The 13,153-nt window shown below is 36.7% G+C and overlaps 1 protein-coding gene across 1 annotated transcript in view; it reads left to right on the top strand.

The window, feature by feature from the left end:
• MIB1 (MIB E3 ubiquitin protein ligase 1) overlaps positions 1 to 13,153 on the top strand; it is a 123,931-nt gene that overhangs the window by 18,477 nt on the left and 92,301 nt on the right. Inside the window, exons 2-4 of the mRNA XM_077778057.1 lie at positions 2,844 to 3,015; positions 4,751 to 4,880; positions 10,720 to 10,824. Coding sequence (XP_077634183.1) covers positions 2,844 to 3,015; positions 4,751 to 4,880; positions 10,720 to 10,824 — 407 coding nt within the window. The remainder of the gene's footprint in view (positions 1 to 2,843; positions 3,016 to 4,750; positions 4,881 to 10,719; positions 10,825 to 13,153) is intronic.

Genomic DNA, 13,153 nt, shown 5'->3' on the forward strand with positions numbered 1-13,153 from the left:
CCCTTATTTCCTTGTTTAAAAATACTTCCCCCCCCCCCCATAGACCTCATCTCCAAATAATCAAGTTATTGAGGGTAAGGGCTTCAACATACTAATTTTGGGGGGTGGGGAATACATTCACCCTATAACACTTATGAAAGGAAATATTTTCTCAATTTATTGATGAGGATATTGATCCCAGGGTAGTTTAATTCTGAACATTACCTAGCTAGTAAGTTAGAGAACTAGTTTCTTAAATCACATACCCTGTTTTTACCACTAATGCAACAATTTAAGGCTGCAAGTCAGAAATCATTTCTTATCTAGTTATTTCCCAGCCTGACTATAATTTGTCTCTAAGTCTCTAACAATATTTCAGATTCCTGCCAAACAAATGAAGCTGCTCCTGGTTCGCTGAACACACATTGTGCTCTTCTGAAAGTTTCTTCTTTCTTTCTTTTAAAAGGTCCACTCATCACTACTTCTAGGAAGCTTGTCCTGATTCTTTTTTCATTTTGTTTCTTAGATGAATATCTATCAATGGAGGCCTGGACTTGCAATTTTAAATTAGTATGTTTTTATTTTATTTTTTTGTTCACGGTTCTCTCTCTCTCTCAAGGAGAGAAGTTCTAGATTTCAGTTTATTGTACTGTTTGTCCCTAAATATATCTTATCTATTTGTTTTCTTTGATCTCATCTATACTTTTTCCACTCACTTTTTACATGCTTTGTTTTCTAACCTGTAGCTCCTAAGTCCTAAATCTCTTCTGACTCTATTTTCTCTCCAATTCTATTAGCTTTATCCCAACTTAAAGTATTATTTTTTCCTCAACTGTTATGGAAACTTCTTATGATTTGACTCCTTTTCTTTAGTCACTCTAATTTTCTTCCATTCTCTTCTCCATACTGCACCAGGAGTGATATTTGAAAGCAGCAGAGGGCTGTCTGCAGTAGCAGTAAAATAGTTATCAAATGAATCAAAGGTACTGATGTCTGCTGTCTTCCCTGTCCCTGCAGTCAAGCTTTTGTGTAGCAGGAAGATTGTGGAAGGATTGCACATGAAACATACTTGGTGTTGGGTGTCATGCTCTTTTGTAGTTCATGAGGCATCCCAGCTTCCTTCTGTTCTTCCTCCCACCCCTTCTTTATTAACCATCTCACCTCAGGCACAGGTTTATCTTCAGGTTTGGCTCTTTATTTAGAATCTGGTTACCTTACAGGGCTTTAAACTTGAATATAGAAAATGAATTATACAGTTATTTCCCCCTTATCAGGAAGCAGCAATAGTGTGTTGGTTCTTCCAGACTTTAGTTATAACTTTACTACTTTTGTGCTCTAGTTCTTGCATTCACAGCACATTCTTATTTGATTCTTAGAACATCCTTTACCTGTAAAGAACATAATGAGTCCTCCAAAGGGAACTGAGGTTCTGAGAACTAAAGTGACTCCTTTTATTTAATTATGGGAAATTTCTAAACTTACACAAAATAGAGAATTAAGTAATGAACCTCATCCTGTTACCCAGTTTTAACATGAGTAATCATATTTCATCTAAACCCCACATTACTTCCCTGTGCTCCTATTATTTTGAAATACATAGTATAATTTTATATGTAAATACTTCAGTTAAAATGACTTCTTCAAGGGCACAAAGATAGCTAGTGAAAGCCAGAACTCAAATGTTGGAGAGTGTCCACGTTGTATGGACAATACAGCCCTTGCTTGTAGTGCAGTGTTGGATTTGACCATACCATAAAGTATGTGAAGTCAAGTAGTGACACTGATGTTCACAGGCCATATATTGTTTAAAAAACTTCTAGTTTTAACTTCTTTATCAAGTGATCTAAATATAACAGAATAGTAAATAAACCTTATCCCCAATCTTGTTACTTTCTTTTTTTATAAAGGATTTTCTTTTTTCTTTTTTTAAAATTAAAAAAAAATTTATTTCTGAGAGAGAGAGAGAGAGACAGGGTGAGAAGGGAGGGTCAGAGAGGGAGACACAGAATCTGAAGCAGGCTCCAGGCTCTGAGCCAGCTGTCAGCGCAGAGCTTGACACTGGGGCTCGAACCCACAAACTGTGAGATCATGACCTGAGCCGAATTTGGATGCTTAACTGACTGAGCCACCCAGGCACCCCTAATCTTGTTACTTTCAAATGTAGTTATTTTCATTACTTTATAGTGATCCCTTTCATAGTTCTAATGTCTGTGTCATTCATGTGAACACTTTTAGTAGAGGCCATATTGCCAAATGCTTATTTCCTTTTTCTAGGGTTTATTACTTCTTGTTCCATAATGAAAACAAACAGCAAACTTGACTATAGTATGTTGTTTCCTTGTAAACTGGGAAACTTACTTGGTAATCGTTTTCTGAAGTTTATTGTTTGGGATCAATACCTAGGGATAAATGCTCAAGTTAAATAGTTTGTCTCCATGATATCATGAGGATAAACTTGTTTCTTCTTTTGGAGTAATTGTTTGCCTGGCGAATAGGTTGAAATTCCTCAAAAGAATCTGAATGTTTGAAGTCTGAAACATCTACTTGGTGGTAAATGATTCTTCTTTCTGTCACTAGATTGAGCCTAAGTTTCAGTTTGTGGATGACAGCAAAGAACGTGCTGCCAAGAAGTGAACTTACCAATGAAGAAAGAAGTGATGGAAAATGTTTAGTCTATAATTTGCACTGATTAAAATACTTAAAATACGTTGTCTTGAAAATATATGTGGTATATTTAAAATATTATTTCCTACTTTATTGAAAAACTTTGTAAAATGCTCTGTTCTTATTTTTCCCCCAGAGAGCAGTATTCAAGTAAATAATACTTGCAATTAATGTAACCACGTTTCCGTATTTTTTAATAGGCATCAAGCATGACGGAACCATGTGTGACACCTGCCGTCAGCAACCAATCATTGGAATTCGTTGGAAATGTGCAGAATGTACAAATTATGATTTGTGCACTGTTTGTTACCATGGAGATAAACATCATTTAAGACATCGCTTTTATAGAATTACTACACCAGGAAGTGAGCGGTAGGGTAAACAGTTTTTTCTTCAGTTGCAATTCCTTGTTTGTATTCAAGTTTTTGTACTATTCACCCTTAAAAGTAGGATTTAGAAATAGTGTCTGACAGCTGGTTTAGTACCAGGAGGTAAGAGATAACAGGCTAGATGTGAAGCAGGCCTGCCATATAGTGAGAAAAGAGCTCTAGGAAGATGGAGCTGTACATATTTTTCCAAGATAATCTGGACTATTCTGTCTGTAGCATGGAGACTTGGCACCCTTCAATATTTGGAAGTGCAAGGGCAGCCCAAGAGAGGCTGATTATTTTCTTCTCACTGTGCATTCTGTTCTGTTAATCACTACCAAAAGAACACTAGGGCCCATTGATTGAATCAACAGGCATTTATTAAGACTTGAGGCAGCTACTATGCTTGTGTGAATTTGAAGAAAGCTAAGATCTGTATTCTTAAGGAGTTCATAAGCTAAGGGATTATTTGACCAACATGATTATCATGTGATGTTTTGGACTATATATAGAGATTATTAGTATTAAGTGTCTTTGCAAAGAGAGAGAAATATCATGAAGTGTACAGAATTTCAAGTGATTGAGTCTTCTTACATAGATGTGGAGACTGTATAGGAGCAAGAATCTAGCCAGTCATAGGGAGGCAGCAGGAGTAGTAGAAAAATGGATTTGGGTATTAGCGTCTCCCAGTTCAAATCCTGAGCCTGCTGTTTATTAACTGAGTAGTTTTGAACAAGTTGTTTATTTTTGTCTTTTGTTTATGATTTTTAGAGTTAGGGTACAACAAAGATATTCTAAAAACAAGTAGAATAATGAGATAAAAGTAGAAAAACAAAAGGGAAACTCCAAGCCTTTTTGATTTTATGAATGAGAAGGATATAGAAGAATAAGGGATAGATGCCCTTGGAGAACCAAGCTGGTCCAGATTATTGAGTATGGAATTTTTTCAAGGTCCACAGTCTGCTGTAAGGATTCAGTACTTCAGAGACAAGTTAGTGTTAGGTCAAATCCAGGCCACAGATGTATTTTACTTGGTCCATACCGTGCTTTAAATTTTTGAACACACAACCCAAACCCGTAAGGACTGTCAGCATTGGGCCTGCATTTGTTCATGGCAACAATTGGCTGAAGCAGAGGACCACCTGCACCTTTTAGACAAATCATAGTCTTGAGTTCACCAAAGCCCCTACCACTCCATGTTGTCTTCTTGAGCCTGGGGTCAACTTGGACCCCAGGCACTTTGCATTTGTCATTGTTGTGGTGTTTGTTGTCTTTCTTTGGCCTTAATTTAGGTTACTTTCCTGACAGTTTTAGGGATTTGAGGTTGCCACTTCTCGAGTGGTGAAGGAAATAGTGATACTTTGAAGTAATTAGACTGGATTCATATGTTGATTCCATTATTTGGCTTTTGTGACCTTGGGTAAATCACTTACCTCTTTGAGACTCTATTTCCTAATTTGTGAAATGGATAAAATAACAATACATTTCTCTTAAGTAGTGTAACAGACCTTTACACTTCTGGTAAAAGCTCAGTAAATATTAGATATTACTCTAACTACTGTCATCATCAGTATAACTTATGAAATGTAAAAGTATTTATGTATCATACTATCAAAGTATTAACTAGAACAAAGAAAAGTCTTTTACATTTTTAAGGTAACCTTTTTTATAATTTTATTTTTAAAAATAAATTGCTGTTAACATATTTTTATATAACTTAAAAATAACTTTATTTTTAGGGTTCTGTTAGAGTCTCGTAGAAAATCTAAGAAGATTACAGCCAGAGGGATCTTTGCAGGTGCCAGAGTGGTACGAGGAGTGGACTGGCAGTGGGAAGACCAGGATGGAGGAAATGGACGTAGGGGAAAGGTGAAATTTTTAAATTAATTCATCATCTTATTCTAGAATATGGTCTGTTCAGAAGATTTTTATTATAATTGAAATTCTTGGCCCATTTTTTCCTATGTCAGTGACAGTTTTTTAAAATCTTCATTTCTTTTTTCCCCAGAAGAAAAAAAGATTTTTCCTGCTTTGTTATTGACATCATGGTGAAGGTTGTTGGGTAGATTTTACGTTTCCACTTTTAGGCTTCATCTTGGCATTTTCTTGCCCAGATTGCTTTTCTGAGCATCCTGTTTGGGCCAGTCCTCCTTAAGCAGTATGTCTTGCTCTTGACTTTTTGTTACTAACATTTCATTTGAATTTACTTGTTTTATATTTCATCCCCTTTAAGGCCTGTTTCTAGGCAGCTACTTTTTTTGTTATCCAGTCTACTTAACTCTGTTACCCTTCTCAGGTAATTGTCCAGGAATCAATTATAGCAGTTACTCTGAATGGAATAGCTTGTATAGCCTGTTTAGTTGGGTGGGACCAAAGATATTGGGGTACGTGGGTAGTTGGTTTTATTTATTTTGTATTTTATGTTGCTTTTGCTGATTATTCATTCATTGATTCAGCCAGTCAAGTAATCTTGAATATGTATATTTTGTGTTATGCTAGATGCTAGATGTACTGGAATGAGTAACGTTTCATGTTTAAGACTTAGATGTCAGTCACTATCAGTTCATTACACGTTACCTTCTTGAAAAAATTGTATTTCCATTCATTGATAAATGATGATTTTAAAGTCTTCGTCATCCGAGCATCTGCGTGGCTCAGTTTGTTAAGCATCAGAACTCTTGATTTTGGCTCAGGTCATGATTTCACAGTTTGTGGGCTTGAGCTTGGCCTCAAGCTCTGCACTGACGATGTGGATCCTGCTTGAGATTCTCTGCCTTCCTCTGTCTCTGCCTCTCCTTTGCTGGTGTCTGTTTGTGTGTGTGTGGGGGGGGGAGGGACATGCTCTCTCTCTTTTTCAAAATAAATACATAAACTTAAAAAAAAAAAGTCCTGGTCATCTGAGAAACCCTCTTTAAAAATTTTTCTTTTAATGTTTAGCTTTTTTTTTTAATTTTTAAAAAAGTATTTTATTTATTTCTGAGAGAGAGACAACATGAGCAGGTGGGGTCAGAGAGAGAGGGAGAATCTGAAACAGTCTCCAGCCTTTGAGCTGGCTGTCAGCACAGAGCCTGACGTGGGGCTCAAACCCACAAACTGTGAGATCATGACCTGAGCCGAAGTCGGATGCTTAACCGAGTGAGCCACCCAGGCACCCCCTTAGCGTTTTGTTTTGAGAGAGAGCAAGTGAGAGTGAGAGCAAGAGAGAGAGAGAGAGAGAGAGAACGAACTAGTGGGGGAGGGGCAGAGAGAGAGAGGGACACACAGAATCTAAAGCAGGTTCCAGGCTCCGAGCTGTCAGCACAGAGCCCAATGCGAGGCTCGAACCCACGAACTGTGAGATCATGACACGAGCCACCCAGGTGCCCTCAAGAATTTCCACTTTTAGATTGAAGCTCCCAGGAGAATATAGACTTAATAGTTTGTGGCTAACCTGCCTTGCTTCTCCGGTAGTTGATGAAGGTCCTGGAGTAGTCAGTGGGTAAGGTTCTGGGAAACACAGGGCTTGACACAGGACCTCAAGCAGGGCAGAAGTATAGGTGAGGTGGTGGGCCTCAGGCAGGGATACAGTTTGAGGGGATGGGTTACAATGTATTTTTTGCTTCTAAGCTCACATGATCATACATCAAAGTTTTAAGAGTAGGTCAAAGCAGAGCATTCTGTGGTGTGAGATGATTCAGGTGATCTAGGTGGCAGGGAATGGGGGTAGTGGGAAGAGTAGGGACTTCATTATTACTTAGTCCAAACGAGCCAAGTGCAATTGAGAATTTGAGTCAGGCTCACTTGGGCAGTGTGTCCTCAGGTCAATAAAACGTTACAATGGCAATGGCAGTGGGGATCTTGGTGATAGGAACCTTCAGCACGTCTGGCCTGTGAATCACATGGCTGCAGTTTGGACAGATCACCCTTGATGCATGGTGCCCAGCAGTCATCCTGGAAGCTCCCTTTGATGGATGCCTTTGCCTCTTTCCTGGCTGGATCTAATTTTTGTATCCTATTATAGCATCTTATTCCCTCACTCTTTTGGTAGAGTACACTTATAATAATTTCTTTTGAAAGAGTGCATGAGAAGTACATTTTTAATATATTTATTCTAATTTTATGTTATTCCTCACAATTAATTATATAGTCATAGGATTGGGAATTATTTTCTCATCAGCTTTTGAAGGCAGTTGCGGTTGTTGAAGTCTGAGGCCACATCATAAATGGAACTTTTTGGGTTTCTGTTATTTTGGCACTTTTGGGGGGGATGAAAAAGTAGGCATTTTTGAAGCTTTGAGTCATCAATATTACATTTTTGGTTTGTTATGATTTAATACATGCTGTATTTTAAGAACAAAATGAGGAAAAATAAATGAAGCTGTCTTGTACATGCGAGTAAGGGAACTTAATATAATAAGTCTGTTTAAGCACATGTTTGAGATCAAATGTAATTTCTTTGCATGACTTTTATTTTTGCCTATGTGTGTATATGAAGAAAGTTTTTCAAGTCCCCCCTTTTCCCTTCAGTTTGGACTGCTTTATCCCAAATCCCTGGCTAACCCACATGGATAGTATGTAGTGTCTTCTTATCTTTTTTGTTCCCCCATGTGTGAGGTTCAGATTCCCATCACACTGTCATTATTACATTTGCTCAACTAAATGGCGAGCATGAACTATATTAAGGTACCAGCCCAGGCTAAGACAAAAATCTTTGGCTCGCCACATGCCAACATGTCCCATGATTTGCATGGTGCTAACAAAGTTCACACATGAAAATAAATCTGTTAAGTGTAGGCTTTGGCATACATGATGCAAAAACATGGAGTGTGTAGTGTATTCTTTTTTAAAAATTTTTTTTACATTTATTTATTTTTGAGAGACAGAGAGAGACAGAGCACAAGTGGGGGAGGGGCAGAGAGAGAGGGAGACCCAGAATCCGAAGCAGGATCCAGGCTTTGAGCTGTCAGCACAGAGCCCCATGCAGGGCTCGAACTCATAAACCGTGACATAGTGACCTGAGCCGAAGTTGGACACCTAACCAACTGAGCCACCCAGGCGCCCCATGTGTGTAGTGTATTCTTAAAGGGTTTCTCAAGTACCACTGATATGTTAGTATTTGAAGACTATTTTCATTTACAAATGCTTTTGAATATGTGTCAGTTGTATTTTACATAGGTAGGTTAGATATATTTATTTTTTAGTATTACAATTTTTTTTTTAAGTTTATCCATTCACCTTAAGAAGGAGGGAACATGAGTTGGGTAGGATGAGAGAGAGGAGGAGAGAACTCTAAGTAGGCTCCACACTGTCAGTGCAGAGCCCTATGTGAGGCTCGAACTCACAAAGTGTGAGATCATGAGCTGAGATCAAGAGTTGAACGCTTAACTGACAGAGCCACCCAGGTCCCCAATATTTCTTTCTTTTAAGAAAACTCTTTATTATGGAGAATTGCAAACATACACTAGAGTAGAAAGAACAGTATAATGAATTTCCATGCACCTATCACCCAACTTCAAAAACTATCTTTTTGAAATGCCATTTATTTGTTAAAGAAATCAGTATCCTATAACTCGTTCCACTGACTCTTGTGTTTCTTATAAACTAGTAGTTAGATATAGTGGTTTGATTAGATTCAGGTTCAATTTTGTTTTGGTAAGAGAACTTCATAAGTGGTACTGTGTGTTCTCTGTTACATCACATCAAGGTATGTAAAGTCTGATGATCTTACTGTTACTGATGTTAAGGTTGAGCAATAGAAGCAGGTATTGTCAGTTTGATTCTTTATAGAGTTCCTCAGCATCTTTTTACCTAATGGTTTTAGCATCTATTCTGCACATATTTCTTATTAAGAATTGAAATGATAAAATTAATATAATTAGTGGTGGTTGGGTGGTTCAGTCGGTTAGGCATCTGACTCTTTGATTTCGGCTCAGATCATGATCTTATGATTCATGGGTTCGAGCCCCACATTGGGCTCTGTGCTGACTGCATGGAGCCTGCTTGGGGTTCTCTCTCCTATTCTTTCCACCCCTCCCTCCCTGCCTTCCTCTCTCTGTCTCTCTGTCTATCTCTCTCTCTCTCAAAAATAAACTTAAAAGAATAAAATTAACATAGTTATTTTCTTAAGCCTTTCACTTTGTTTCCCCCTCAATAAGTCAGATCATAGTAACAAGTAAAGGAATTAAATTTAGGATTCAGAGTTTGACTAATGAGCTTAGTTATATGCCACGTAATTTAAAATACAAGATGAATTTGATTTAAATAAAATCTGTAGTCTTTTTTTTTTGTCAACTGCTCTTTTTGTGCCCTTTATAAAAATACTTGTTTATTATAGCATTGCATTTTTAAAACAAATGAAGTAGTATGTTTTAGAATCAGAAAGAATGTTTTACTAAAGATTGCATATTTCACTTTAAAGTGTTAAATATCATTGCTTTATAATGTTATACAGTGGTTAGTTGTGAAAATCCTAAAGCAAAGCAACACAGTGATGGACTGTAAATTCAAAGTGGGAGTTACCCCTGGTGGGAGGCCAGGAGGATGGGCTTGATGGGATGCACACTGTGGACTTGGAAAGTACTGGTAATGTTCTTTTTCTTAGGCTGGTATTCATTTCATTTTTATTCTTAAAAGTTTACATATATTTTTTATAATGTATGATTTATTTCAGAATTAAAAAGAAATGGATTCATACTAACAATTTGAAATATTTCCCAACTATTCAATTAAATCTTAACATAAAACCTTTTATCTTTACAGAAGCATCAGTCATAAAACATTTAGCTTACAAAATGATTTTTTTAGTACAGGGTAAAAACATGGAAGGGTTATTATATGTCTTTTTCAAAATAAGATTATGCTTTAAAATTATATTTTAAGGTCATGCCTTAAAAATTAATATTTAACATCAGCCTGGCATTCTAAGTAACTGTAAAGGGTAGATGATTATAAGTGACAGGATGGAGAAGAATAATGAGTTGCACCTGTACAACTCTGCATTTTTAGTTATAGACTGGTTTACCAAATTTAGTGCTCAGCATATATTATTTTTATGATATGTTGATTCTTGGCTCCTAAGTAGTAGCAGCCCCATTTTTTTGTTTTTTGTTTGTTTTTTAATGTCAAAGAGCTTATGAATCAGTCTGTTGGATGTGAGGCCTAGAGATTGGGCCTGGGTTTCCATTGTAAGCATGGTGTTTTAGTTTAGATGACTTGCTTCCTGGGGCAACTGAGGGATATAGTGCTGGAGGAGTGACATCAGTTCAAGTCTTCCTTAAACATTGGCAGTGAGCCTTGTGCTTGTCAGCTTTTAGTTGACCAGAGAGCAGGTTTATTTTGAATCAGTCTGGGAATCTGGTCAAAGATTCTGAATTTTGTAATGAATAATGGATGTAAAATAACACACTGTTCTTAAAAGGAACCTTTTAAGAATAAAAATTTAAAATTTTATATTGAATTGTGTATTTTCTGATGATCTGTTATTGTAATCACTAAGCCTCCCAATTCAGTATTTCTATAGTGATTTTAGGAATTACTTATAATTCTGGAAAAATGTCTAATTATAATTCAGTTATATGTTAGAATTGACATGTTTGACAAAAAAGTATTTTTTATGATTCTGTTACAGAGGATGATAGCTGAAATGATTTAAGATTTTAAGTATAACTAACTGAACTAACTTCTCCCTTCCCCTTTAAAAAAAACCTGTTTTCTCCAATCATTCCCTTAGGTAACAGAAATCCAGGACTGGAGCGCATCGAGCCCACATAGTGCAGCATATGTTCTCTGGGATAATGGTGCTAAGAACCTTTACAGAGTTGGCTTTGAGGGCATGGTGAGTAGTAAGAATCACAAAAGATAAAAATATTGGATAGATGAAAGAAGGGAAATAAAAATAACCTTTACTATATCTTTTTTGTCATATGCTTTTATCAGAATATAACCATCTGAATCATGAATATACAACAGGAGAAAAATCTGTAAAGTGAGGATTTAATAAAACTTTTCACTTGCTTAAACTATTTAATAGTAAATATGCCCAAGTATCCATCGACTAATGCTTAACCAACTGAGCCACTCAGGAGTCCCTGTCCATCGACTAATGAATGGATAAAGAAGGTGTGTGTGTGTGTGTGTGTGTGTGTGTGTGTGTGTGTGTGTGTGTAACACACACACAGGAATATTACTCAGCCATCAAAAAGGATAAGATCTTGCCATTTGCAACAAACTGGATGCAGCTAGTTTAATGCTAAGTGAAACAAGTCAATCAGAGAAAGGAAGATACTATATGATTTAACTCATGTGGAATTTAAGTAATGAAACAGAAGAGATAAGTGGGGGGGGCGGTGAGTGGAAAGAGAAGAGAGGGAAACAAACCATAAGAGACTCTTAACAATAGAGAACAAAGTGAGGGTTGATAGAGGGAGGTAAGTGGGGGGAATGAGATAAATGGGTGATACTTGTGATGAGCACTGGGTATTGTATGGAAGTTATGAATCAATGAATTCTACTCCTGAAACCAATTTTGTACTGTTTGTTAACTAAAATTTAGATTAAAAAATAGTAAATATGATTTTGCTCTCAGTTAATGTTTGGGTAATTTACTATATATTGATTGTGTAGAGCTGATCCTTTATGAATCCAAGTTAGGGGCTTATTTATTAAAATCTGTCTCAAAAAAATTTAGAATCCTCTGTAAGGCTGCTTCTTGGCATGGACACAGAGAATAGTATTATAATTAGGTTTTTATGGGAAGTTTATATTCTGGCTCTAGTAGCTAGTAAAAGTATAAATTACAATAGATGTTAAAGTTATTTTTAAAGAGATTTCCCCCCTCTATTTTTATTTGTTTAAAAAAAAATTTATTCTAGTTATTTTTAAGTAGGCTCCATACCCAGCGTGGGGCCTGGTGCAGGGCTTGAACTCATGACCCTGAGGTCAAGACCTGAGCTGAAATCAAGCCGGACACTTAACAGACTGAACCACCTAAGTGCCCCTCCTTTTTTAAAGAATCGTGTTGGTATTTGAAAATGATGGACTTAGAAGCACTTTAAATGACTTAAGTGCTTAGGAGAGCAATAGTGGTTTATTCAGTGGATTACCCTATATTTCTGCATTTCCTGGAAAACTGTTCAAATGTTGACCTCAGCTATTTAAAATATGAAGTACAACTAAATATATTAATGCCAAAATATTAATGCCTTTCATATCTTTTCCATCTTGAATACATTCCTCCTCAAATAATTCTTTAAATTGGATTTTTCCCCAATTCTTGTATGCCCCTTGGTAGGAGGAGAAAAATATCCCACTGTGTCTTTGCCTTTTAATTTATTCCATTTATATATAAAAGCTGGCAATGTGACTCTAAACAAATACTTCATTTACCAATTATAATACTTATATATTGCATTAGTTCTCAGTTTTTCATTAGTATTAGTATTACTAGTATTTTTATGCCTTCCCTTATTTTTAAGTTGTGGATTTTTTGGGAATTCTGACTGATTATTAACTTGCTTCAGATGAAGCCTTACAAGTTGTATGTGCAGAGGTATTTAATGAGTCGTATATATGTAAATCAGATCCTTTTTTTTTTTTTTTATTTTATTTCTAGGAGAGAGAGACAGCGTGAGCAGGGGAGGGTCAGAGAGAGAGGGAGTCACAGACTGAAACAGGCTCCAGGCTCCGAGCTGGTAGTCAGCACAGAGCCCGACGCGGGGCTCGAACCCACAAACCGCGAGATCATGACCTAAGCGAAAGTCGGAAAGTCGGACGCTTAACCGACTAAGCCATCCAGGCGCCCCAGATCCGATCCTTTTTGATGGCTGAGTAGTTGAGTAGTACTCCTCTGCATGGTTATGCGATTATTTATAAAGGTTTCTGTTGATAGTACCTCCATTTTTTTTAATTGTTGCAAGCTTTTTTTTTTTTAATTGTTTTAAGCATTGTTTCAGTAAACATCCTTACACATATATCTTTGCACATTTATGGGTATATTTCTTTAAGATAGATTCCTAGAAGTGGAATTGTTGGGTTAATATATGACATTAAAATAATTTGACCTGTGTCGTTTTGGCTGAGACTGAGCTAAATGTGATGCTCTAGTGGGAAAGGAGGTTGTAAAAGAGAGGGGTGTGTGTGTGTGTGTGTGTGTGTGTGTGTGTGTG

Source organism: Crocuta crocuta, unplaced genomic scaffold, assembly GCF_008692635.1.
Source record: "Crocuta crocuta isolate KB4526 unplaced genomic scaffold, BGI_CrCroc_1.0 scaffold26, whole genome shotgun sequence".
NCBI classification, from domain to species: Eukaryota; Metazoa; Chordata; class Mammalia; order Carnivora; family Hyaenidae; genus Crocuta; species Crocuta crocuta.